Source organism: Mobula hypostoma, chromosome 4 (genome assembly GCF_963921235.1).
Source record: "Mobula hypostoma chromosome 4, sMobHyp1.1, whole genome shotgun sequence".
Taxonomy (NCBI): Eukaryota; Metazoa; Chordata; class Chondrichthyes; order Myliobatiformes; family Myliobatidae; genus Mobula; species Mobula hypostoma.
In genome coordinates, this window is record NC_086100.1 from 197,203,518 (window position 1) to 197,228,376 (window position 24,859).

The 24,859-nt window shown below is 46.0% G+C and overlaps 1 protein-coding gene across 7 annotated transcripts in view; it reads right to left on the reverse strand.

Moving 5' to 3' along the window:
* The window catches only part of dysf (dysferlin, limb girdle muscular dystrophy 2B (autosomal recessive)), a 394,877-nt gene that overhangs the window by 121,735 nt on the left and 248,283 nt on the right, over positions 1–24,859 (reverse strand). For 5 of the 7 annotated variants that reach the window (XM_063047166.1, XM_063047171.1, XM_063047168.1 and 2 more), the window contains 5 exons: positions 23,570–23,710; positions 22,338–22,367; positions 21,287–21,310; positions 3,546–3,587; positions 2,600–2,701 (listed from right to left, as the gene is read on the reverse strand). In XM_063047166.1, coding sequence (XP_062903236.1) covers positions 2,600–2,701; positions 3,546–3,587; positions 21,287–21,310; positions 22,338–22,367; positions 23,570–23,710 — 339 coding nt within the window. The remainder of the gene's footprint in view (positions 1–2,599; positions 2,702–3,545; positions 3,588–21,286; positions 21,311–22,337; positions 22,368–23,569; positions 23,711–24,859) is intronic. The other 2 variants (XM_063047167.1, XM_063047169.1) reach the window with 2 other exon arrangements.

Below are 24,859 nucleotides of genomic sequence, written 5' to 3' on the forward strand. Positions count from 1 at the left end.
CTTTCTGAAGATTTACATAGATATTACTGTGTAGCCCTAATTGTTTAATGCTATTGTGTAGTGACTGTGGGATGATTCCGATTGTGGATATTACTATTGGGACAATTCATACCCTGTTCATGTTCCAAAGTCTTGCAATTTCCTCTTTTAATTCAGCATATTTCTGGTGTTTTTCACTTATTGATTTCAGTATGTTATCTGTGTTTGGAATGGCTATATCTATTAAATAAGTTGTTCTTGCTTGTTTATCCTGCATTATTACATCCAGATGGTTATTATAGATTGTAAAAATGGATCAGTCATAATATAATTTATGGAATTCTGCCTCTAAAACTGGATCAGGCTTGTATTTATAGTAAAATACGATTCCTTTTTATGAGTTGGTATTTTAAAATAAGATTTTGGTGAATTATGTTTACCAATTGTGGCTGTCTAAGTAATCAGATTGAGTTAAACTGCTACAGGATCTTGCAATGTGTTGGGATTGTTTCTGGTTTTCTTGGCATTTTCTACATTTATCATCTTGAATTTTTTGGTCTTTTATCATGCATTTTTGATCTTTTTTTTGTGTTAACCACCTGGTCCTGTAGTGCTTCTATTTCTGGGGAAAGGTCTCCAACTCTGGCTCAGGCATTCGACACTGTCTTGTCGACATCTAGTCTGCTCAGATCATGGGGATGTCTTCCATGGAGGATTATGCTCTTCCATTGGTTAACTATTTCTTCAATAGTGGTAATTTCTTCATTTTTCTGGCTTGAGCTCCCATTTAAATTTAGAGGTGTGTACTTCTTATCAAAATTGCATATGCTGACATGTTGTGCTGAATTCTGTTTTTGTTGATGAAAGCTTATCCTTAGAAGTTTTATCTGACTGTTGTGTAGATTTTTAATGTCTGTTATTCCTCTTCTCCATTCTGTGTCAGGTCATGTTCATCTAAACATGTTTAAATGTACATAATTTTTCTGAAATTTGTCATTCAGTTCTTTTTTTTGTATACTTTCCAGATCAGTTTCTGACCAAGATATTATACCAAAAGAATATGTTATTATGGTTACAGTGAAAGTGTTTATTGCCTTAAGCCTTTCTTAAGATTTTCTTAAGCCTTGGAGAAAATTCTGTCAAAAGTTTTTCGTTTATCACACTATGATCTATTTTCTTTGCTTGTTAATATCCCAGATACTTACATGTTTTATATTCATTCACCAGTTGTATTGTATCCTGCTGCTCTGTTTTGTATTCTATTAGCTCTATTGCACCTTTCTTTATATTTAATGCTCTGCATGTATCTGGTCCAAACGTCATGTTTATATCTTTTGAATTAATTGCTTTAGCTTTGCTGATGAAGGAGCAGATAATTTCAATCATCCTTGTATAGAAGGTGTGTCAAGGCATAACTTATTTTGTCCATTATTGTTATTGTTATTATTGAGCAGGATCTAGCAGAGTTTGACTGGACATGATTGTAAGCACAGGCCAATTGCAAGTATGACTTGGGCTGAAGGGACTGTTTACACGGTTATGGTAGGGGCAGAGATGAATGGGTTGTGGGATTGGTGGTGCCTTCAGAGAGAGATGGGTTGTGGGATTGGTGGTGCATTCAGAGAAATGGGTTGGGGGATTGGTGGTGGAGCAGAGGGATATGGGTTGGGATTGGTGGTGGGGGCAGAGAGAGATGGGTTGAGGGATTGGTGGTGGGGCGTGGAAATTCACCAACCAATGGTTCCAGATCCATTTCCTCTCTAACATGGATTTATGAGGATGTTGCTAGGACACGTGACTGAGCTATAGGGAGAGGTTGGGCAGGCTAGGACTTAATTCCTGGGAGTGTAGGAGAATGATGGCTGGCCTTATAGAGGTGTATAGAATCTAGAGGGGCATGGAAGGGTAAATGCAGAAAATCATTTTCTCAGGGAAGGGGAACTAAAATCGAGGGAGCACAGGTTTAAGGTGAGAGGACAGAGAGTTAAAGGGGATATGAGGGGCTTCTTTTTCATCTAGAGGGTGTTCCTTCTATGGAACTAGCTGCCAGAAGGTGATTGGGGCTGGTATGATGACAACATTTCAAGGACATTTTGAAAAGTAAAAGGATAGGAAAGGTTTGGAAGGATTAGGGTCAAAGGCAGTTGGGTGTAACTAGCTTGGTGGGGGTGTGGCATGTAAGAATAGGCCAGCTGTAAGACTGGGGTTCAATTCCCACCACTGTCTGTGAGGAACTTATACTGTAGGTTCCCCCCATGACTGCCAGGATTTCTTCTGGGTCTTTGGTTTCTTCCAACTTTTCAAAGATGTGAAGATTAGATTTAGTAAGTTGTGGGCATGCTGTATTGGCGCTGGAAGTGTGCTGACACTTACGGACTGCCCCCAGTGCTTCCTCGGACTGTGCTGGTCAGTACTGCAAGCGATGGATTTCACTGCATGTTTTGATGTTTCATTGTGCACGTGACAAGTAAAGCTAATCTTTGATTGAACTCTGGTGGTCATGGGGGACAGCATGCTGGTATGGGCTGAAGGGGCTGTTACCGTGTTGAGTGAGTGACCGGACAACCACCACTGTGGGTGGGAGGGGTGAGTGGACGTAGGGGTGTGAGCGGTGACCCACCTCAATGCCAGTACGCTGCAGGACAGGCTTGATGCCCTGAGGCACCATGTAGATGTCGGCTTCCCGCTGCGGAGGCGGGTACGGCAGATCCGTGTCATCCTCCTGCCGGGAGAAGAAGCAGGGGTCAGAACGAGTGTGGAGGGTGGGGAGCGGTCTGTTCCCTGTGCACTCACAGGGTGACCGAGGTCCCGGCTGGAGGGGGGGTAGCTCAACCTACGCCCCAGCTCTCTCCGCGCCGCACAGCAACAGCTCTCGCAAGCGGGCATGCATGCACATGCACACTCGGGGTTTACACAAGAACCAATCAGACACACATAGGGCGGGGAAGGGCGAGATAGGAGGAGAGGGAAAGGGAGAGAGGAGGAGAGAGAGACAGAGAGAGAAAGAGAGAGAAGGGGGAGGGAGAGTGAGTGAGGGAGGAAGGATTCAGAGAGAGAGAAAGAGAGCTAGAGGGTGGTAAAGGGGAGGTTGGAGAGAGGAGGGAGAGAGATTGGTGACCATAGAGGAGGAAGGGAGAGAGGCAAAGCAGAGTGGGAAGAGGAATGAGGAGGAAGGGAGAGGGGAGGAGGGGAGATGTGGATGGGGAGAGAGGGCAGAGGAGGGGGAAAGAGGAGGGAGATAGCAGAGGAGGACAAAAGGGGAGTGGGAAGGGGGAAGCGGAGGGGGTAGAGGGGGAGAGAGGGGAAGGATGGATAATTTTCCACAGTGATACAATGGGGTCGGTAGAAGAAGCTGGGGGTAAATCTGAGACATAAAGACAGATGATTGGAGAGACACAACTTGCCTTTGTTAAGCCAAACACAGGTTACATTACAGGTAGGGAGAGGTGAGGAGGGACTGAGATTTCAATGATAGTTTTCCTTTAACGTTGATCGAAAAAGTAGATGGTAAACATTAAGGGTAAACAAAGAGCAGGAGTGAGTGAGGAAGGCGAGGAAAGCTATACCCATCTCAGCAGGCCCTCGCTGAAGAAGTCAGGAACACAGAGCTGAGGGAGATGTTGGAGGAAGAAACCAGAGAGAAGATTGTTAGACCATCGGAACTGGAAGTTCAGGAGACAACATACATCTTCTCAGAGAAATCAAGCACTTTTTTCAAATCTACAGCCATCTAGTCATTGACATAGGATCAGGTCACCTGCTTCAGCCTCCAATATTGATCCCATGATGTTTAATCCTGTTGTATTCACTACAGCAGGTGTACGGGGCATCTAGGGAGGGGTAGCACCTCTGGTGAAGGGGTTAGTAGTGTTCACTCTGGGACACCTCACTCATCTTTGGCCCCCAGTGCACATTCAGTTCAATCTGTGGCTCCAAGTAGCTGTTTGCATGCAGCAATAGCTACACCTCTGTACACTGCTTCCACAGGTGGGCTAAACCAGGTGAGGGTACCTGGAAAGCCTCATACCCTGGTGAGATAGGGACATGCCTGTCCTAGCATTCAAAGTCAGCTCCAGCGTACTGGGTGATTGAGACCAACAATGAGATCCAATGGACAAGAAGGTGGTACTGCAACACTCCATGGAGAGTGAAGGCACAGAATAAGTCATGGTCATCCACTGCAATCAAGGAAGACCCCAGTTTGTGATGGTAATTCATACCACTGGGCCCGGACTTCCACGGTTGAGAGTGGAATGTCCAAGTGCAACGGCTTTTCCACTTTATAAGCTCTCCTGCACAAACCTCCTGTCATTGCTGGATACCATGGACAGCCAACACATTGACTACAACCCACACTCATTCGCCATCCCACCACCATCTTCTGAAGGTAACCATTTCCTTGGGAATAAAGCCAATATAATCAAAGACATCAGCCACCCTAGATGTTCTCCTTTCTTCCCTCTCCAAATAGGCAGAAGATACAAAAGCCTGAAAGCACGTACCACTGGGCTCAAGGTCAGCTTCTATCTCACTGTTGTATGGCTATTGAATGGTCCCCTCATACAATAAGATGGACTCTTGACCTTACCATCTACCTAGTTATGATCTTGCACTTTATTGTCTACCTACACTGTACTCTTCCAGCAGCTTTTACACTTCATTCTGCATTGTCTATATATTGGGTGGTGGGGTGGAGATACATCTCTACCAAAGGAGGTGTAAGGCACTCCCTCCTTCCACTAGCCTGCAGGTCACCTTCGGGCAAGTTGTAGCACCTGCTTAGCTCCTCCTCCCTCCTCCCACCACCCCCCCCCCCGGACCGATCAGGGTCAAATGAAGCCATGGGAGCAGGTGGTGGATGGTCGTATGAGCAGCTGGTGCATATCACAAGTCCTGGGATATGTGACGCCAGGACGCCAGGCAGACAGTCTCTGAAGAGTGTTGATAATGGCTGGTGTCACCCATCTTGTAAAGACACTGTCCAGAAGAAGGAAATGGCAAACCACTTCTGTAGAAAATTTTGCCAATAACAATCATGGCGATGGAAAGACCATGATGGCCTACGTCATACGACACGGCACATAATCCCACAAGAGGATGGGAAGAGAGGATAGCTCAACACATCATGGAAACCAGCCTCACCTCCTTTAACTCTGTCTACACCTCTCGCTGCCTCAGTACAACAGCCAAAATAATCAAAGACCCCATCCACCCCAGACATTTTCTTCTCCCCCTTCTATAGGACAGAAGATACAAATGCCTGAAAGCACGTACCACCAGGCTCAAAGACAGCTTCTATCCCACTGTTATCAGACTCTTGAATAAACCTCTCGTATACTAAAAGATGAACGCTTGATCTCCCAATCTGCTTCAATATGATCCTTGCAGTTTTTGTCAATCTGCATTTCGCTTTTTCTGTAATACTATATTCTGTACAATGTTTTCGTTTCTATTACCTCGATGTACTTATGTATGGAATGATCTGTTTAGATGGCACACAAAGACGTTCACTCTTTCTCGGTACTTCTTCTTAAGCCCATCACCCCTACTGGGCCATAGGCCGCTGACAGTCCTGTGTCCTGGGCCAGCCTTTCAAGTAGCCCGTCACTGGACACAAGTGTCGCATAGCAGTTAGTGCGACTCTGGTATGTTTCAGGGTGTTCTGGAATTCAGAGTTCAATCCTGGCATCCTGTCCGTCCTCCCTGTGGAATGCGTGGTTTTTCCCCAGGTGCTCCATTTTCCTCCCACAGGGCAAAGACGTACTGGGTACATTAATTGGTCATGGTAACCTTATCTCGTGATATGGTTAGGGTTAATCAGAGTTGCTGAGGCAGTGCGGCCCAAAGGGCTGGAAGGGCCTACTCCGCGTTGTATCACTAAATAAATAGATAGATCTTTGAAGATCCTTCCTCTCCATGGATGAGGTATTTTCAGCTTCCGCTGGTGTTTCTGTCACTCTGCGTTTTCACAAGATCAGGTCGCTAGCCTCATGCCCAACACTCCTCCTTCCACAGCCAGGCTTCAGACCATCCACGATGATGTTGCTTCTCAGTACATGGTGACAATAATAAACCATTATCGATACATAATAAACAAAAGTCATTTGAGAAGATTCCTCATTCCTTGGATTAACTACACAATTTGAAGAATATCAGGTCATGCATCCTCTCCTCACCTCCCACTCAAGCCCCTTTATCAGGCTCACAGCTCATCTAGCTCAGGGCTTTTATCCTGGCCTTGAGTCACATCATATCCAGAATCAATCTCTGTTCTAAAGGAATTCGCTGACTGAGCCTCCACAACCCTGCAGGGCGAAGAATTCCAAAGGTCCACCACCTTCTGCTTCAAGGTTCAAGATGCATTTATTTATTACACATACATCAAAACATACAGTGAAATAACAAACAAGAAAGAATCTGCAGATGCTGAAAATCTAAGCAACACACACAAAATGCTGGAGGAACTCAGCAGGCCAGGCAGCATCCATGGAAAAAAGTACAGTTGACATTTCATGCTGAAACGCTTCAACAGGACAGTGAACTATGTCATTTGCATTATCAACCAACATACCTGCAGCTTGTAAATGTCGCCAAAAATTCGGGCGCCAAAACACCATATTCAGCAGAACAACACGGACACAACAAGCAACAGAACAGCAGCAGCAAAATCAAGCCCCATTCCTCTCTCCAACCCATGTACATATAAGGACAGGCCAGCTTCAGCCTACATCCTCTAGCAGAGTCAGACTCACGGACATTTGGGCCTTTGACTTCCCCAGTGGTCTCTGAGTGAAGACATTCCTCCTCATCTCAGTCCTAAATAGCTGACTTGTTCTTCAGAGAGAACGAGATTTCCTAAGTCCTAGACTCTTCCTCTCCACCCAGTCAACAAGCCCCTGGTCCATTTGCCACATTTTTGTTCCTTATTAACTAAAGTCTTCTAAAAATGTTAATAACTTTTAACAGATCCTTGAACTGCTGTTATCAGACTCTTGAAGGGACCTTGCACAATGAGATGGACTCTTGACTTCACAAGCTATCCCATTTGAACCTTGCACTTTATTGTCTGCCTGCAATGCACTCTGTCTGTAACTGCAATATTTTATTATGCATTCTGTCCTTAGGACATAGAACACACAGCACAGTGCAGGCCCTTCAGCCCACAATATTGTGCTGACCTTATAACCTACTCTCAGGTCAATCTAACCCTACATAGCCCTCCATTTTTCTATCATCCCTGTGTCTGTCAAAGAGTTTCTTGAAAGGCCCTAATGTTGTTTCCCTTGTACTACCTCAAAGCAGTTCCTTAAGGTTGTCATTGCCAAGACAGGGGAGGGGATAGTAAGATAAGCTTCCACGAGCTATTAAATGCTCCCAATGACACACACCTCAAATAGCCTTTGACAACCAAGTCTAACACCTGGTATTCACGTGTAACTTAGCTACTAAGCCCAGCGAAACCATTTCTACTGACAGGAGAAGGGGCAAAGGTGGGTTACTGGCACCCTAAAACCAGTTGTTTCGGGCAGATGGACCTCATCAGCCGTGATTGATCAGCTTACCTGGGAGAAGGAAAACTCCACGGCCATGCGGCTTCATGGGAAAGGCTTCGGGAGTAAACCCTGAGAAAAACTCTAGACCTCGAGTCCCTAAGGCTGAGTTCAACACTGACTGGCAACTCCTGTGATGCCGCTGGTCCCAAACTCTATCAGCTTCTGACTTTCCTAGGTATTCATCAGCTGCATGGAGAGGGGAGTCTGCTGCATGGGCAACAGATTGCTCTCCATATTGTACCTCCCAGGCCTATGTATCACATAGGCAGCTAGGGCACATATCCATGGTCAAGCCTGATCACCAGAGGGCGGACTACTACCTCAATGTATTGTGCAATGATTTGATCTGTATGAGCAGTATGTGAATCAAGACAAGTTTTTCCACTGTATCTCAGTACCTAGAGTGTGACAGTAATAAACCAACTCCAATAAGGATGTACCCTTGTGTATAAATGTTTTTGGTTCTTGTCATTTGTCCGGAGTAGTCCAAATTGCTAATTCAGGAACCTCTAGTCAGGGAATGGGGTATTGTACAATTCCAGGGATTCGTGTGGTGGGCAAACTGTGAGCAGATTCATTGGTTCATTGGTGAAACTGGCAGTGGGGAAGCTACATTGCCTCGACTGTGGTACAGACCAGGCAGCAGTCATGCCTTGAGGTCACCTGCTGCGGCAGCCAAGGAAGGGGACGCTGGAGCTGGCTGTGAGCAGCTCAGTTCCGTACTGGGTTGGGGCTGGCCCCTCCCATTGGTACTGCTCTCCTGTGTTCGCTCGGAGGAAGACAAGCTGGATTGTATTCATCTGCGACTGCACTTGTGTGAGATGAGGAACTGATGCACGCTTGTTCTTGCAGAAACATGGCTCGAGGACAACATCCACATACCATCAAACTACAGGACATGACTTGGGCGAGATTAGATTTTGCAACTATTGCATGAACTCTATGTGCCGTGTGTGACTGGTGGTTATGTGTTTTGAACCAGGTCCCCAGAGGAACACTATTTCATTTGGCTGTATTCATGTGCGTGGTTGAATAACAACTAACTTGAGCTTGAACTTGAATCTGAAGTCCATTGCTCTAGGGTAGTGGGTTGTGGGGAGGGGTTTAACTTGACTGGGTCACCTGCACAGCCCACTGCAGAAGGCGGAAAGCACGACCAGCCAACAACCACTCCAGTACATTCTCCAGTAATGAGCCACTTGGCTCTCGTTAAAGAACTTGCAGCTTCCTGTTTTTAACTAGAGGGCTGCTTTTGCTCAGACACTGTCGACTGAGGAGGGAAAGCATAAGGAACTTTCCCCACAGAAAGCAGCCATTTATCTGGACCATGCTAGCAAGAAAACACAGCAGCACCTCTTATTTCCTAGAAGTTTGCGAAGATTCGGCATATCATCTAGAACTTTGACAAACTTCTGTATGTGCGTGGTGGTGAGTATACCAAGTCGTTGCATCAGAGCCTTGTATGGGAATATCAATGCCCTTGATCAGAAGAGCCTACAAAAATTACAGGATACAGCCCAGTCCATCATGGCTAAAGCCCTCCCCACCATTAAGCACATCTACGCGGAGTGCTGTTGCAGGAAAGTAGCATCCATCATCAAGGACTCCCCCTTCCCCCTACAACCATGCAGGCCATGCTGTCTTCTCGCTGCTGCCATCAGGAAGAAGGTACAGGATCCTCAGGACTCACAACACCAGGGTCAAGAACATTTATGACCCACAGCCATCAGGCTCTTGAACCAAAGGGGATAACTTCATTCACGCTATCATTGAAATGCTCCTCAAGCTATGGACTCACTTTCAAGGACTCTTCCCCTCATATCCAGTATTTATTATTTATTTATTTGTTATTATTACTTCTATTTTTCTCTTTGTATTTACAGTTTGTTGCCTTTTGCACATTGGTTGTTCTCTGTCCTCTTGGGTGCGGTCTTTCATTGAATCTATTGTGTTCCTGTATTTACTGAGTATGCCTGCAAGAAAATGAATCTCAGGATTGTATATAGTGATACATACGTACTTTGATAATAAATTTACTTTGAACTATAAACTTTGAATTTCCCTTCCATAATGAGGCGGTGATAGTGGTGTTGGATTTGAATGTTGAATTGTTATTTTTCTAGAATTTTCTTTGTACTTTAAATTCCCTATGCTTGTATTTTCATTTTTATATAATCGCCTAACTGATATACTTAATAAAGTGACCACGGAGTGTATGTTTGTGTTCTTCGGCTACTGTAGCCCATCCACTTTGAGGTTTGATGTGTTGTGCATTCAGAGATGCTCTCCTGCACACCACTATTGTAATGTGTTTATTTGAGTTACTGTCACCTTCCTGTCAGCTTGAACCAGTCTGGCCATTCTCCTCTGATCTCTCTCATTAACATGATATTTGCGTCCACAAACTGCTGCTCACAGAATGTTGTTTTGTTTTTCACACCATTCTCTGTAAACTCTAGAGTAGGGGTTCCCAACCTTTTTTATGTTGTGGACCAATACCATTAACCAAGGGATCCATGGATCCCAGGTTGGGAACTCCTGCTCTAGAGGCTGTTGTGCAGGAAAATCCCAGGAGGTCAGCAGCTTCTGGTGCCAACAAACATTCCACAGTCAAAGTCACTTCGAACACATTTCTTCCCCATTCTGATGTTGGTCTGAACAACAACTGAACCTTTTGACCATGCCTGCATGCTTTTATGCATTGAGTTGCTGCCACGTGATTGGCTGATTGGACATTTGCACTAACGAGCAGGAGTACAAGTGGGCCTGATAAAGTGGCCCATGAATGTATGTGTAGTTGTTCAGTAAATTTTCCAGTAATTCTAGTACTGTATAGCTAATTTGTTTTCTAGAAGCTTCTCAGCAGATATTTCTGCAGCAGGTGTCATGCCATTTAAATCTGACTATTTTTTTGGCTAGTTCTTATCACTAGTCCTGATGAAGGGTCTCAGCCAGAAATGTATCTACATAGATGCTACCTGATCTGCTGAGTTTCTCCAGTTTCTGTCTGTTACATCTTATCAGTTGAATGCTGTTTTCTCTCTAGTCTGAGGATAAGATGACCCACAACTTCTATTCCTTTGTCTTTTCCTTGTCTGTGGCTCTTGCAACACTTAATAAAATGGCTGTAACCACCAAGCTATCGAAGAACCTCTGGTTTAATGTCACCAGATCTAACAAACTTTACCATAGGTGCCAAGGTCAGGACTGAGATGTTGTTGGGTTCATGGTTTTGAGGTGAGTGAACACATCCTTTCCTCACCGGACTCCCTTGTTTTCCCTTAGGGTGATCTAAACTCCATTTATCTCTAAGCCTCATTGTTCCTCACCTAGTTCGAGTCCAAACTGACAATCAAACCCTTTCTGTAGTCAAACTTCCATCGATGTAATGGAAAGCATTCCTGGTTTAGTAAGTGAACTTCAATGCACAAGGTTGGAGAGGCCACATAGCATGGTAGGACTCAGCTGGTTCCATCATGGGTACAGCTCTCTCTATCATTAGCCAACAGCTACAAGAGGCAATGTCTCAGGAAGACAACATCTATCATTAAGGACTCCGGCCGTCTGGGCCACGCACTCTTACTGCTTGCATCTCAGCCGGGTGCAGTAAATATAATGAGCAAGAACACAAGGGGATACAGAGAGGGTGGAGCTCAGCCAGTTCCATCACGAGTGCAACTCTCATCAGCGTGAAAGAACATCTACAAAACGTGATGACTCAGGAAGGTGACATCCATCATCAAGGACCACAAATGTCTTGGCTATGCGCTCTTCTCAATGCTGCTGTCAGGCAGGAGGTACAGGAGCCTGAAGACCCACAGTTCAAGATTCAACAACATCAGGTTCTTGAACCCAGCTGAAAAACACATTGAACACAAACAACAGGAATTCTGCAGATGCTGGAAATTCAAGAAACACACATCAAAGTTGCTGGTGAACGCAGCAGGCCAGGCAGCATCTCTAGGAAGAGGTACAGTCGACGTTTCAGGCCGAGACCCTTCGTCAGGATTAACTGAAAGAAGAGTCAGTAAGAGATTTGAAAATGGGAGGCGGGGGGGGGGGAGATCCAAAATGATAGGAGAAGACAGGAGGGGGAGGGATGGAGCCAAGAGCTGGACAGGTGATTGGCAAAGGGGATATGAGAGGATCATGGGACAGGAGGCCTGGGGAGAAAGACGGGGGGGGGCGGAACCAGAGGATGGGCAAGGGGTATAGTCAGAGGGACAGAGGGAGAAAAAGGAGAGTGAGAGAAAGAATGTATATATAAAAATAAATAATGGATGGGGTACGAGGGGGAGGTGGGACATTAGCGGAAGTTTGAGAAGTCAATGTTCATGCCATCAGGTTGGAGGCTACCCAGATGGAATATAAAATGTTGTTCCTCCAACCTGAGTGTGGCTTCATCTTTACAGGAGAGGAGGCCATGGATAGACATGTCAGAATGGGAATAGGATGTGGAATTAAAACGTGTGGCAATGGGACGTGGGATTAAAATGTGTAGCGCACATCTGCTCTCACTCCATCCTCCCACCACCCCACTAGAAATAGGGTTCCCCTGGTCCTCACCTACCACCCCACCAGCCTCCGGGTCCAACATATTATTCTCCGTAACTTCCGCCACCTCCAACGGGACCCAACCACTAAGCACATCTTTCCCTCCCCCCACCCTCTGCTTTCCGCAGGGATCGCTCCCTACATGACTCCCTTGTCCATTCATCCCCCCCATCCCTCCCCACTGATCTCCCTCCTGGCACTTATCCTTGTTAGCGGAACAAGTGCTACACATGCCCTTACACTTCCTCCCTCACCACCATTCAGGGCCCCAGACAGCCCTTCCAGGTGAGGTGACACTTCACCTGTGAGTTGGCTGGGGTGATATACTGCGTCCGGTGCTCCCGATGTGGCCTTCTATATATTGGAAAGACCCGACGCAGACTGGGAGACCGCTTTTCTGAACACCTACGCTCTGTCCGCCAGAGAAAGCAGGATCTCCCAGTGGCCACACATTTTAATTCCACATCCCATTCCCATTCTGATTTGTCTATCCACGGCCTCCCCAACTGTAAAGATAAAGCCACACTCAGGTTGGAGGAACAACACCTTATATTCCGTCTGGGTAGCCTCCAACCTGATGGCATGAACATTGACTTCTCTAACTTCCGCTAATGCCCCACCTCCCCCTCGTACCCCATCCATTATTTATTTTTATACACACATTCTTTCTCTCACTCTCCTTTTTCTCCCTTTGTCCCTCTGACTATACCCCTTGCCCATCCTCTGGTTCCCCCCCACTTGTCTTTCTCCCCGGACCTCCTGTCCCATGATCCTCTCATATCCCTTTTGCCAATCACCTGTCCAGCTCTTGGCTCCAAATCTCCCCTCCTGTCTTCTCCTATCATTTTGGATCTCCCCTTCCCCCTCGCACTTTCAAATGTCTTACTAACTCTTCCTTCAGTTAGCCCTGACGAAGGGTCTTGGCCCGAAACGTCGACTGTACCTCTTCCTAGAGATGCTGCCTGGCCTGCTGCGTTCACCAGCAACTTTGATGTGTGTTGCTTGAAAAACACATTGGACTACATTTCCTTTTCACTCTCTCACAAGTTTGCCTTCCTTACTACTAACTCAACCTGCAAGGCAACCTTTAGAGAAACCTACATGAGGATTCCCACGTCCCTTTACATCTTGGATTTTTGAATTTTCTCCCCATTTAGAAAATAGCCCAAGCTTTCATTCCTATTACCGAAGATAAGGGAAAGGCATGACCATACACTTCCCTACACTATATTCCACCTGCCACTTCTTTGCATATTCCCCCAGTCTGACTAAGTCCTTCTGCAGACACACTGCTTCCTCAGTACTATCTGCCCCTCCACCAATCTTCGTATCATCCGCAAACACGGCCACAAAGTAATCAATTCCTTTACCTAGATTATTGATTCTATAACATTCAAAGAAGTGGTCCCAACACCAGCAGACAACCAGAAAAAGCCCTTTTCATTCCCACTCTTTGCCTCCTGCCAGTCAGCCAATGTGGAAATAAGTACAGTCGACATTTTGGGGCGAGACCCTTTTTTCCATAGCTGCTGCCTGGCCTGCCGAGTTCCTCCAGCATTTTCTGTGTTTTAAGCATGCTCGTATCTTTCCTATAATGACATGGGCCTTTATCTTGATAAGCACATTGTCAAAGGTCTTCTAAAAATCTTAATGAATAACATCACCGATTCTCCTTTGTCTACCTGGTCCATTACTTAGAAACATAGACGAGGAAACAGAAAGCCCACAGCACGATACAGGCCTTTCAGCCCAAAAAGCTGTGCTAAACATGTCCTTACTATAGAAATTACCTGGGGTTAACCATAGCCTCTATTTTACTAAGCTTTACTAAGCTACTATTTCTTCAAAGAATCCCAACTGATTTGTAAGGCAATTATTTCCACTTAAGGAAACCATGCTGATTTTGGCCTATGTTGACATGTGCCTTCAAGTACCCCAAAACCTCATTCTTAATAATCAACTCGAACATCTTTACAACCACCGAAGTCAGGCTAACTGGCCTATAATTTCCTTTCTTCTGCTTCCCTCAAAGAATAGAGTGACATTTGCAATGTTCCAGTCCTCCAGAATCATTTCAGAATCTAGTGATTCTTGAAAGATCATTACTAAGGCCTTCATAATCTCTTCAGCCACCTCTTTCAAACTTTCGTACCTTCTGCGCATTTGGGGGAGGGGGGAGAAGAGAGAATATCTGGGGCTGGTGGGGTCTTTGGTTATGCTGGCTGCTTTACCAAGGCAGTGAAAAGTGTAGAGAGAGTGCATAGCTGGTTTCCGTGATGTGCTGAGCTGTGCCCACAACCCTCTGCAGTTTCCTGTGGTCACAGGCAGAGCCGAGATTGAAAGCTCAGATCCATAGCATTTATAAAGTGTCTATGTATGACCACAATAAATGTACAGTTCCTCTCCCCTTTTCCCACCTGTCCCATAAGACCATAAGACATTGAAGCAGTATTGGGGTCAACCCCATTCTCCTGCCTTCTCCCTGTAACCTTTGACTCCCTGATTAATCGAGAATCTATCAACCACCACTTTAAATATACCCAGTGACTTGGCCTGGACAGCCGTCTGTGGCAATGAATTCCACAGACTCACCACTTTCTGGCTGAAGATTTTTTTTCCTCATCTCTGTTCTAAATGGACATCCCTCAATTCTGAAGCTGTGCCCTCTAGTGCTAGTTTCTCCAAACATCCTCTCCATATCTAACCTATCAAGGCCTTTCAATATTTAATACATTTCAATGAGATCCTCCTCTCATTCTTCTAAACTCCAACAAGTATAGGCCCAGAGTTATCAAACACTCCTCATAAGTTAACCTTTTCATTCTCAGGATCATTCTCGTCAACTTTCCCTTGACTCTCTCCAATGCCAGCACATCTTTTCTTAGATAAGGAGCCCAAATCTACTCAGGATGCTACAAGTACAGTCTGACCAATGCCTTATAAGTCCTCAGGTTACATCCTTGCTTTTGTATTCTAGTCCTCTCAAAATGAATGCTAACATTGCATTTGCCTTCCTTACCACCAACTCAACCTGCATGAGAATTCCCAAGTCCCTTTGCTCCCCTGATTTTTGAAGTTTCTCCCCATTTAGAAAATAGTCTATGTCTTTATTCCTTCTACCAAAGTGCATGACTATGCACTTCCCTACATGGTATTCCCTCTGCCACTTCCCCTTTGATCAGCACCAGACCAGCAGGGGACAACCTCTGGCCTGCATGTTCTCCCACCTTTCTTCACCATTGCTCCCACCTCCCCTCCTGTTATCATTCTGCTCATTCCCAAGCTCTGGAACCTGAATCTCGAGTCTGTCAGATCATCTGCCATATTTTATTTTATTGATACAGTGTGGAACAGGCCCTTACGGTCCACTGAATCATATCGCCCAGCAAACCCACTTACTTAGCACTAGTCTATTCAAGGGACAGTTTATAATGACCAATTAACCTACTAACCAGTACACCTTTGGACTGTGGAAGGAAACACACACGCAGAAGGGAAGAACATATAAACTTTCTAACAGAGGATTTGGAATTGAACTCTGAACTCCAACGCCCTGTGCTGTAATAGCATTGTACTAACCGCTACACTCCCATGACTATACGTATGTGGTGTTTCCAGTGTAGCCTCTCTGCTCCTGTGAGACCCGACATAGATTGAGGGACTGCTTTACCAAGCACTTTTACTCCATCAACAACAAGCAGGATTTCCCAGTGGCCAACCATTTAAATTCCATTCCCCATTCCCATTCCGATATGGTGGTGCATGGACTCCTCTACTGTAACGATGAGGCCACTCTGAGATTGGAGGAGCAACACCTCACGTTCCGTCTGGGGAGCCTCCACCCTGATGGCACGAACACTGATTTCTCCAACTTATGGTAATTTCTTCCCTACCCCCTCCTTCTCCTATTCCGGCTCCCCTCTTACCTCTTCTCTTCCCTCACCTGCCCATCACCTTCCTTTGGTGCCCCTCCTCCTTCCTTTTCTCCCACGATCCACTCTCCCCTCCTATCAGAATCCTTCTTCTCCAGCCCTTTACCCTTTCCACCTATAACCTCCCAGCTCCTCACTTCATTTCCCCCCCACCACCTACCATCCCCTCACCTGCCAGCTTGTACTCCCTCCCCACCGCCACCTTCTTTCCCCTTCCCTTCCACTTCTCTTTATTCCTTCCCATAGACATTGCCTGAACTGCTGTTCCTCCAGCATTTTGTTTGTGTTACTCTGAAATGACTTTCTTCCTTGTCCTGCTTTAAGACTTCCCGAATTCCCTGTGCTTCTCTCACTCTCCCAGCCCCCACGATCTGACGGTGTGAGACACCGCAGCTCCTCGCTTACAAGGAACATTGCTGCCCTCTCCTGTCCGAACTTCTCCTCCTCCGGAATGCAGGAAAGCCCCACCACAGAAGGTTCACAGAGTCCATAAAATGCCAGCGCTCTTTTGAGTCAACTTTAGAAGCAGTTCCTGTCGAGCCATCACAAACATCTCTAAACCACCTCGCTGCTTGTGAGAGATGGGACATTTTCAGGCTTCCTTTCTTTTGCCTGAAGAATCTCAAAGGGCTGAGTGTTTCACCAACCACGGTGAAACACAATCCGGTGTGGGTTTGTGAAAGGATGTGATTAAGCAAGACAGGGTGCAGGAAAGACTTATGAGTGGACTGGGCAGCTTGAGTGATAGGGAGCGACTGAATAGACTGGGACTGTTCACCCTGGAGTGCGGGGTACAGGTTCTGTACAGACTCATGGGGCTGATGTGACAGGCACAGTAATGCAGTGGTTACTGTTACACTTTACAGCAGCAATGACTGGGGTGCAATTCCCACTGCCGACGGTAAGGAGTTTCTACGTTCTCCCCATGACCGAGTGGGTTTCCTCCGGGTGCTCCGGTTTCCTCCCCACATTCCAAAGATGTACTGGTTAGTAGGTTAATTTGTCACATGAGTGTAATTGGGCTGTATGCTGAATCTCAAAATAAATAATTCAATAGGACATAGGCCCTTCTGCCCAACTGTCAGTGCCAACCACAGAGCCTACCCAGCTAGACCCAATTTCCTGCAATAAACTAAGCTCCTTCCCCTCCACGTACCTGTCCAAGTATTTCTTAAATGATACCATTGTACCTGCCTCAACCACTTCCTCTGGCAGCTTGTTCCATACACTCACCCACCTCCAAGTGAAAAAGTTGTCTGTCAGGTCCCTTTTAAATCTTTCTTATCTCACCCTAAACCCTTGCCCTGAGTTTTGGGCTCTTCTACCCTGGGGAAAAGTGCATAACTTATGTTTTGTGCACCAACCTGCCTGGGTTGCTGCTGCTGGCAAGTTTTCCACTGAGCCTGTTCCTCACAGGACTTGGCAATGAACTCAAGTTGAAGTGATTCGAAGTTTGGAATACCATGAAGGGCATAAATAGGATGGACGGTCACTTTTTACTTCCACAATAAAAGGAAAGGTACATTGCATCCGGAGTTTTTCCAGTTAGCGGACGATTTCCCTCCACGCCTCTCTGACGTAGTAGGGAACGGCGTACGAGGCAAGTTACAGCAGTGGTTTGCCATTGCCTTCTGCCAGGTGAGTTTCCAAAGAGATCACCAGCTCGTAACCCAGCACGGATGGAAAGCGTGCAGGGGAGCCGGCTGGATTCGAACTCGGGACCTTTCGTCCCGAAGTCCGGCACTGATGCCACTACACCACCAGCAATAAGGGAGGCTAAAACTAGAGAATGTGGTTTGAGGGGAAAGATTTAAAGGGGTAAGTTTTTCACACAGAGAGGGTGCTGGGTCTGTGGAACAAGTTGCCAGAAGAATTTGTATTGGCGGGTACAAATGAGGTGCCACGGTCGTGCAGCGGTTAGCGTGACAACATTACAGCTCGAGGCGTCGGAGTTTGGAGCTCACTGTAAAGAGTTTGCACGTCCTTCTCGTGAGCACATGCGTTTCCTCTGTGTGCTCCGGTTTTCTCCCACGTTTCAAACGTGTGCCACTTAGTGGGTTAATTGGTCAGTGTAAATTGACCTGTGACTATGCAGTGTTAAGGAGGTGGATTGTTGGGCAGCTCACTGGGCCGGCAGAACCTGTTCCACACTGTAACTCCAAATAGGAATAAACTAAAACAATTACCATTAAAATATATTTAGATAGACTGGATGGGCTGGGACTATTTTCCCAGGGTCAGGGAGTCTAAAGCTAGGGGTGTCTAAAATGAGCTGTCAGAGGAGGTGGTAGAGATGGGTACAATTATGCTGTTTAAAAGACATCTGGGACAGCTGTGTGGATAGGAAAGGTTCAGAGGGATATGGGTCAAATGTGGGCCAGTGGGACTAGTTCAGGTAAGCAGCTCGGTCTTCTGGCAGTTTCCTTAGCTCCGGCGAGGGTTCAAGTCTCACTGCTGGTCTCAAAAGTGGGGCCAAAACACTGTGGTTAACGTGTATATGGGTGTGTGTGGTGTGGGCAGGTGTGTGTGTGTGTGTGTGTGTGTGTGTGTGTGTGTGTGTGTGTGTGCATGCGTGAGTGTATATGTGAGTGTGAATGAGTGAGTGATGAGAATATGAGAGTGTTAGAGACTGAGAGTGTGAGAAAGAGTGAGAAAGTATCAGTGAGAGAGTGAAAGAGAGTGTGAGTTGGAAAGAGTGACAGCGTGAGAGAGAGAAAGAGCGACTGAGAAAGAATTATAGTGAGAGTGTGAGAGAGTAAGAGAGTGAGAGAGTGAGAGAGAGTGAGAACTTCTCTGCCCAGTAAAGCAGCCAGCATAATCGCAGACCCCACCCACCATGAACGCTCTCCCTTCTTCCCCTCTCAACTGGCAGAAGATGCAAAAGCCTGAGCACACGTATCACCAGGCTCAAGGTCAGTTTCTACCCCACTGATATCAAACTGAAATGGACACCTCTCATACACTAAAAGATGAACACTTGATCTCTCAAACTACTTTGTCATGGCCTTGCACCTTATTTGACTGCCTGCTCTTTTTTTTCTCTCCCTCTCCCTCTCTGTATCTTACATAGAAACATAGAAACTTACAGCACATTACAGGCCCTTCGGCCCACAATGTTGTGCCGACCATGTAACCTACTCTAGAAACTGCCTAGAATTTCCCTACCGCAGAGCCCTCTATTTTCCTAAACTTCACCTACCTATCTAAGACTCTCTTAAAAGACCCCATTGTATCCGCCTCCACCACTGCCACTTGCAGTGCGTTCCACGCACCCACCACTCTCTGAGTGAAAAACTTACCCCTGACATCCCCCCTGTATCTACTTCCAAGCACCTTAAAACTATGCCCCCTTGTGTTAGCCATTTCAGCCCTGGGAAAAAGCTTCTGGCTATCCATATGATCAATTCCTCTCATCATATACACCTCTATCAGGTCACTTCTCATCCTCCGTCACTCCAAGGAGGAAAGGGGACAAGTTCATTCAACCTATTCTCAAAAGGCATGCTCTCTAATCCAGGCAACATCCTTGTAAACAACAGGAATTCTGCAGATGCTGGAAATTCAAGCAACACACATCAAAGTTGCTGGTGAACGCAGCAGGCCAGGCAGCACCTCTTCCTAGAGATGCTGCCTGGCCTGCTGCATTCACCAGCAACTTTGATGCGTGTTGCTTGAACATCCTTGTAAATATCCTTTGCACTCTCTCTATAGTATCCACATCCTTCCTGTAATGAGATGACCAGAACTGAACACAGTACTCTGAGTGGGGTCTAACTAAGGTCTTATATAGCTGTAACATTACCTCACGGCTGTTGAACTCAATCCAACAGTTGATGAAGGCTAACACACCATATGCCTTCTTAACAACACTGTTTGAGTGTCCTATGGGCACAGACCCCAAGATCTTGCTGATCCTCCACATTGCCAAGAGTCTTACCATTAATATTACATTCTGCATTCAAATTTGACCTACCAAAATGAACCACTTCACACTTATCTGGGTCGAACTCCATCTGCCACTTCTCAGCCCAGTTCTACATCCGATCAATGTCCCGCTGTAACCTTTGACAACCCTCCAGGCTATCCACAACACCCCCAACCTTTGTGTCATCAGCAAACTTACTAACCCACTTCTACTTCCTCATCCAGGTCATTTATAAAAATCACAAAGAGGAGGGGTCCCAGACAGATCCCTATGGAACACCACTGGTCTCCGACTTCCATGCAGAATACGAACCATCTACAACCACCCTCTGCCTCTGTGGACAAGCCAATTCTGGATCCATAAAGCAAGGTCTCCTTGGATCCCATGCCTCATTACTTTCTGAATGAGCCTCCCATGGGGAACCTTATCAAGTGCGTTACTGAAATCCATATACACTACACCCACTGCTCTACCTTCATCAATGTGCTTTGTTACATCCTCAAAGAATTCAATTAGGTTCGTAAGGCATGACCTGCCTTGACAAGGCCATGCTGACTATCCCTAATCAGGTTATGTCTCTCCAGATGCTCAGAAATCAGTGCCCACCAGTGAAGTAAGACTCACTGGTCTATAATTTCCTGGGTTATCTCTGCTCCCTTTCTTGAACAAGAGAACAACATTTGCAACCTTCCAGTCCTCTGGTGTTTCGACCGTCCCTACTGATGATGCAAAGATCGTTGCCAGAGGCTCAGCAATCTCCTCCCTAGCTTCCCACAGTAGCCTGGGGTATATCTCATCCAGTCCCGGTGACTTATCTAACTTAATACCATTCAAAAGCTCCAGCATATCCTCTTTCTTAGTGTCTATACACTCAAGTGTTTCAGTCCGCTGTAAGTCATCCCCACAATTGCCAAGGTCCTTTTCACTGGTGACACTTAACACCTTATTCTGAATTCTGTTATTGGTTTTTCCTTTTGTACTACCTCGGTATACTTGTACATGTATTTATCTGCCTGGATGGCAAGCAAAGCAAGGATTTTTACTGTACCACAGTGTGTGTGACAATAATAAACCGATTTCCAATCCTACAACATGAGCGAAGATCAGACCGTAATAACGTTCCTGTTGTCACACAACTCCCTTCAAAATCAATCACTTTCATCCCACCGCACGTGTAACCCTACCCTCCGAATCCAACAGACTTAGAATGTGGAGAAGACCATTCAGCCCATCATGTCTGCCAGTCCCACCCCGATACTAGATCTTTTCCCCCACCTTCCTTTATTTTCTGACCAATCAGAATGATGGCCCACTTGCTAAGAGGCAGCCGCAACAGTTCTTACCTCCTTCAGGGTGCTGAACTGGTCCTGCGGAGGAAGGCACAAGTCCCAGGAATCGAGACGGAATGAAAGAAAGAATGTGTTAGTGCGAGAAATGAAACGGATTTGTTACCATCAAAGAACTGTTCCCACAACCTATGGACTCACTCATCTCATGTTCTCAATATTTATTGTTTATTTATTTATTTATTATTTTTTACTTTTTGTATTTGCATAGCTTGTTGTCTCTTGCACATTGGTTGTTCGTCCATCCTGTTGAGTGTGGTCATTGGTTCTGTTGTGTTTCTTGTACTTACTGCGAATGCCCACAAGAAAATGAATCGCAGGGTTATATATGTACTTTGATGATAAATTTACTTTGAGCTTTGCCAATGAGACACCTGTTATCCATGCAGAGCCCAGACACTGAAGGTGGATTGGATAGATGTGTTCAAAAGCGATTAGGATGCCACTGAGTCCTGAATTTATTTATTTATTTGTTTATTTACTTTGAGGTACAGCACGGAATAGGTCCTTCCAGCCCAATGCCCAATGAGCGGTGCCACCCAGCAACCCAACTATTTAACCCCAGCTTAATCACAGGGCGATTTACAATGACCAATCAACCTACTAACCGGTACATTTTAGGACTGTGGGAAGAAACTAGAGAACCCAGACGACACTTGCGCTTTCACGGGGGAGGAATGTACAAACTTTCTTACAAGGGACACTGGAATTGAACTCTGAATTCTGACACCCTGAGTTTTAATAGTTTTACGTTAACTGCTGCACTACTATGGCATCCCTAAACGCTATGCTGCCACGACACCTCTGTTGAGGGGTCTCAGCTTGAAGTGTCAACTACTCATTTCCCTGCATAGATACTGTGTGTGTGGGTGGGATGGAGGGTGAGAATGAGGAACAGGGCTTGTTTTGCTTGTTGTGTTCTGTGTTGTTTCACACAGAATGCTGGAGGAACTCAGCAGGTCGGGCAGCATCTATGGAGAGGAGTAAACAGTGTGACATTATGGGCCTAGACTGTTCAACAGGACATGAGTCAGTTACTCTCCCTTACCTCCAAGCCAGGAATACGATGGACCGACCGCTGTGTGAAGGAGAAGGACACAGAAACCATTAGTTGAGAAGAATCTCCTCACCACCACACCCAGAGAAATACACAAGTTGGCCTTTAGAAGCCCAGCTGCCCTCCCCAACACTGGCTCCAGCTCCGAGACGAAGTTCTTATTATCCTTGAGAAATCCACCCATGGCCCATGTAGAATCTCCTCCAATCAGTCCTACAACAAGATGTTAGGGTTCCTTCAACCCTTCCCATGTTCCACATCACCTCAGCCCTGAGCGCCAGAATTCCATCCCTGGAAGTAATTAAGTCAATGACCTCCTCCCTCCTTTAAGATGTTCCTTTGGCCAAGATTTTGGTCACTACCCTGATACCATCTGGGCTACCCTGATGTCTCCCTTGTTCAATATTTCCTTCTTTAAATTCCATTCCAGTGGTTTATTACATAGAACATAGATCATTTCAGCACAGTACCAGCTCTTCAGCCCATAAGGTTATGTTAACCTTTTAACCTACTCCAAGATCAAACTTCCCTTTACATAGCGCTCTATTTTCCTATCCATGTATCTAAGAGTCTCATAAATGTCCCTAATGTATCTACCTCTACCACCACTCCGGCAGCATATTCCACACAGCCATCACTCTCTGACATCCCTCCCCACCGTACTATCTCCAGTCACCTTAAAATTTTGCCCTCGTATATTAGCCATTTCTACAGCAGCTGTTCACTTGATCTATTGCCTCTTATCATCTTGACTTCTTGTCCTCCTTTGCTCCAAAGAGAAAAGCCCTGGTATGTTCAACCTATCTTCACGAGGCACGCTCTTTGATCTATAGCAGCATCCTGGTGAATCTGCTCTGCACCCTCTCTACAGCTTCCATATCATTCCTATAACAAGAACACCAGAACTGAACACAACATACCGTGTGGTCTAGCCTGGGTTTTACAGAGCTGAAACTCAGTCCCCCGACCAATGAAAGCCAACACACCATATGCTCCTTAATCACCATACTGACTTGTGCAGCACCGTGGGGCGTTCAGGGACCTATGGACGTGGTCCCCAAGATCCCTCTATTCCTCCACACTGTTCCTGCCATTAACCCTGTATTCTGCCTTCAATTTCAACTTTCCAAAGTGAGTCACTTCGCACCTTTTCATTACATGGCAGAAGCTTCCTAAGTATAAGTTGCTGCTGTTGTCGACATTTGATTTTATGTTTCACATACCTTCTCCCGTGGAATAAGCTCAAAAGCAGCCAGAAGTTCCCCAGCATTCCTGTTCCCTCTGAGCACTGGGTACCAGGCCAGTCGTGGGGAGCGCTCCAGTGAGGGCGTGCAGATACACCGGCCCATAAATTCATCGGCACCCTAAGGAGAACACAAGAACGTGAGGTAGGAGTTGCCCGACTTGCTGCGTTCCTCCAGCACTTTGTACGTGTTGCTCAGCAAGCCTGCTCTGCCATCTATCAGTCATGGATGAACTTCTGCCCAAACGCCATCGTCCTGCATTCAGAGTTCAAAGAGAATTTATTATCAAAGTCCTCGTATACAGTGGATTCTGGTTAATTGAGACACATTGGGAGTCGTACATTTAGGCAGCTTCTCCAATTAGCCGAAATTTCATGGAAATAGTTAAAAAGGGATTTAAAAAGATAAACTGTCATTTAATTAAGTAGCAAATTATGTATTAAAATGAAACACAGAACAAATTAGAACAGTACCAATACTACTACAGTAGTATAAAACTATGTAAGTAAAGGTCTTGCAAGACCATGGATCTGCACCTGGAAAGGCGCAGGCCTGGGCAAGGTTGTATGGAAGACCAGCAGTTGCCCATGCTGCAAGTCTCCCCTCTCCATGACACCGATGCTGTCCAAGGGAAGGGCATTAGGACCCATACAGCTTGGCACCAGTGTCGTCGCAGAGCAATGTGTGATTAAGTGCCTTGCTCAAGGACACAACACGTTCCCTCGGCTGGGGCTCGAACTCACGACCTTTAGGTCGCTAGTCCAATACCTTAACCACTTGGCCACGTACCCACACTATGTATACTATGTACACTATGTATTAGTTCCTAATGGTTATTGACGGAAGAATTCATCCCATGTACACTGCTGTGTGTGGGGTGTCCAGAGAGGGACAGCACTTCTGGTGATGGAGTTTATTACGCCCATTCTGGGGCAGCTCACCTGTGGCTCGAAGTAGCTGTTTGCATGTGACAGTGGCACACCCCTGTACACTACTTTACCAGGCAGGCTTAGGCAGGTGAGGGTAGCTGACATGTCTCATACCCTGGTGAGATAAGGATATGCTTAACCTAGCATGTGAAGTCAGCTGCAGTGGACTGAGGAGATGAGGTCTAAAGGCCAAGAAGTGGTTCTGGAATGCTTTGTGGAGAGCAAAGGGCATGACAAGGTACAGAAAACATCATGGTCATCAACTGCAACTAAGGGGGATCCCAGTTTGTGACAACTACTTGCACCACGGGATCTGGACTTCCAAGGTCGAGAGACTGGA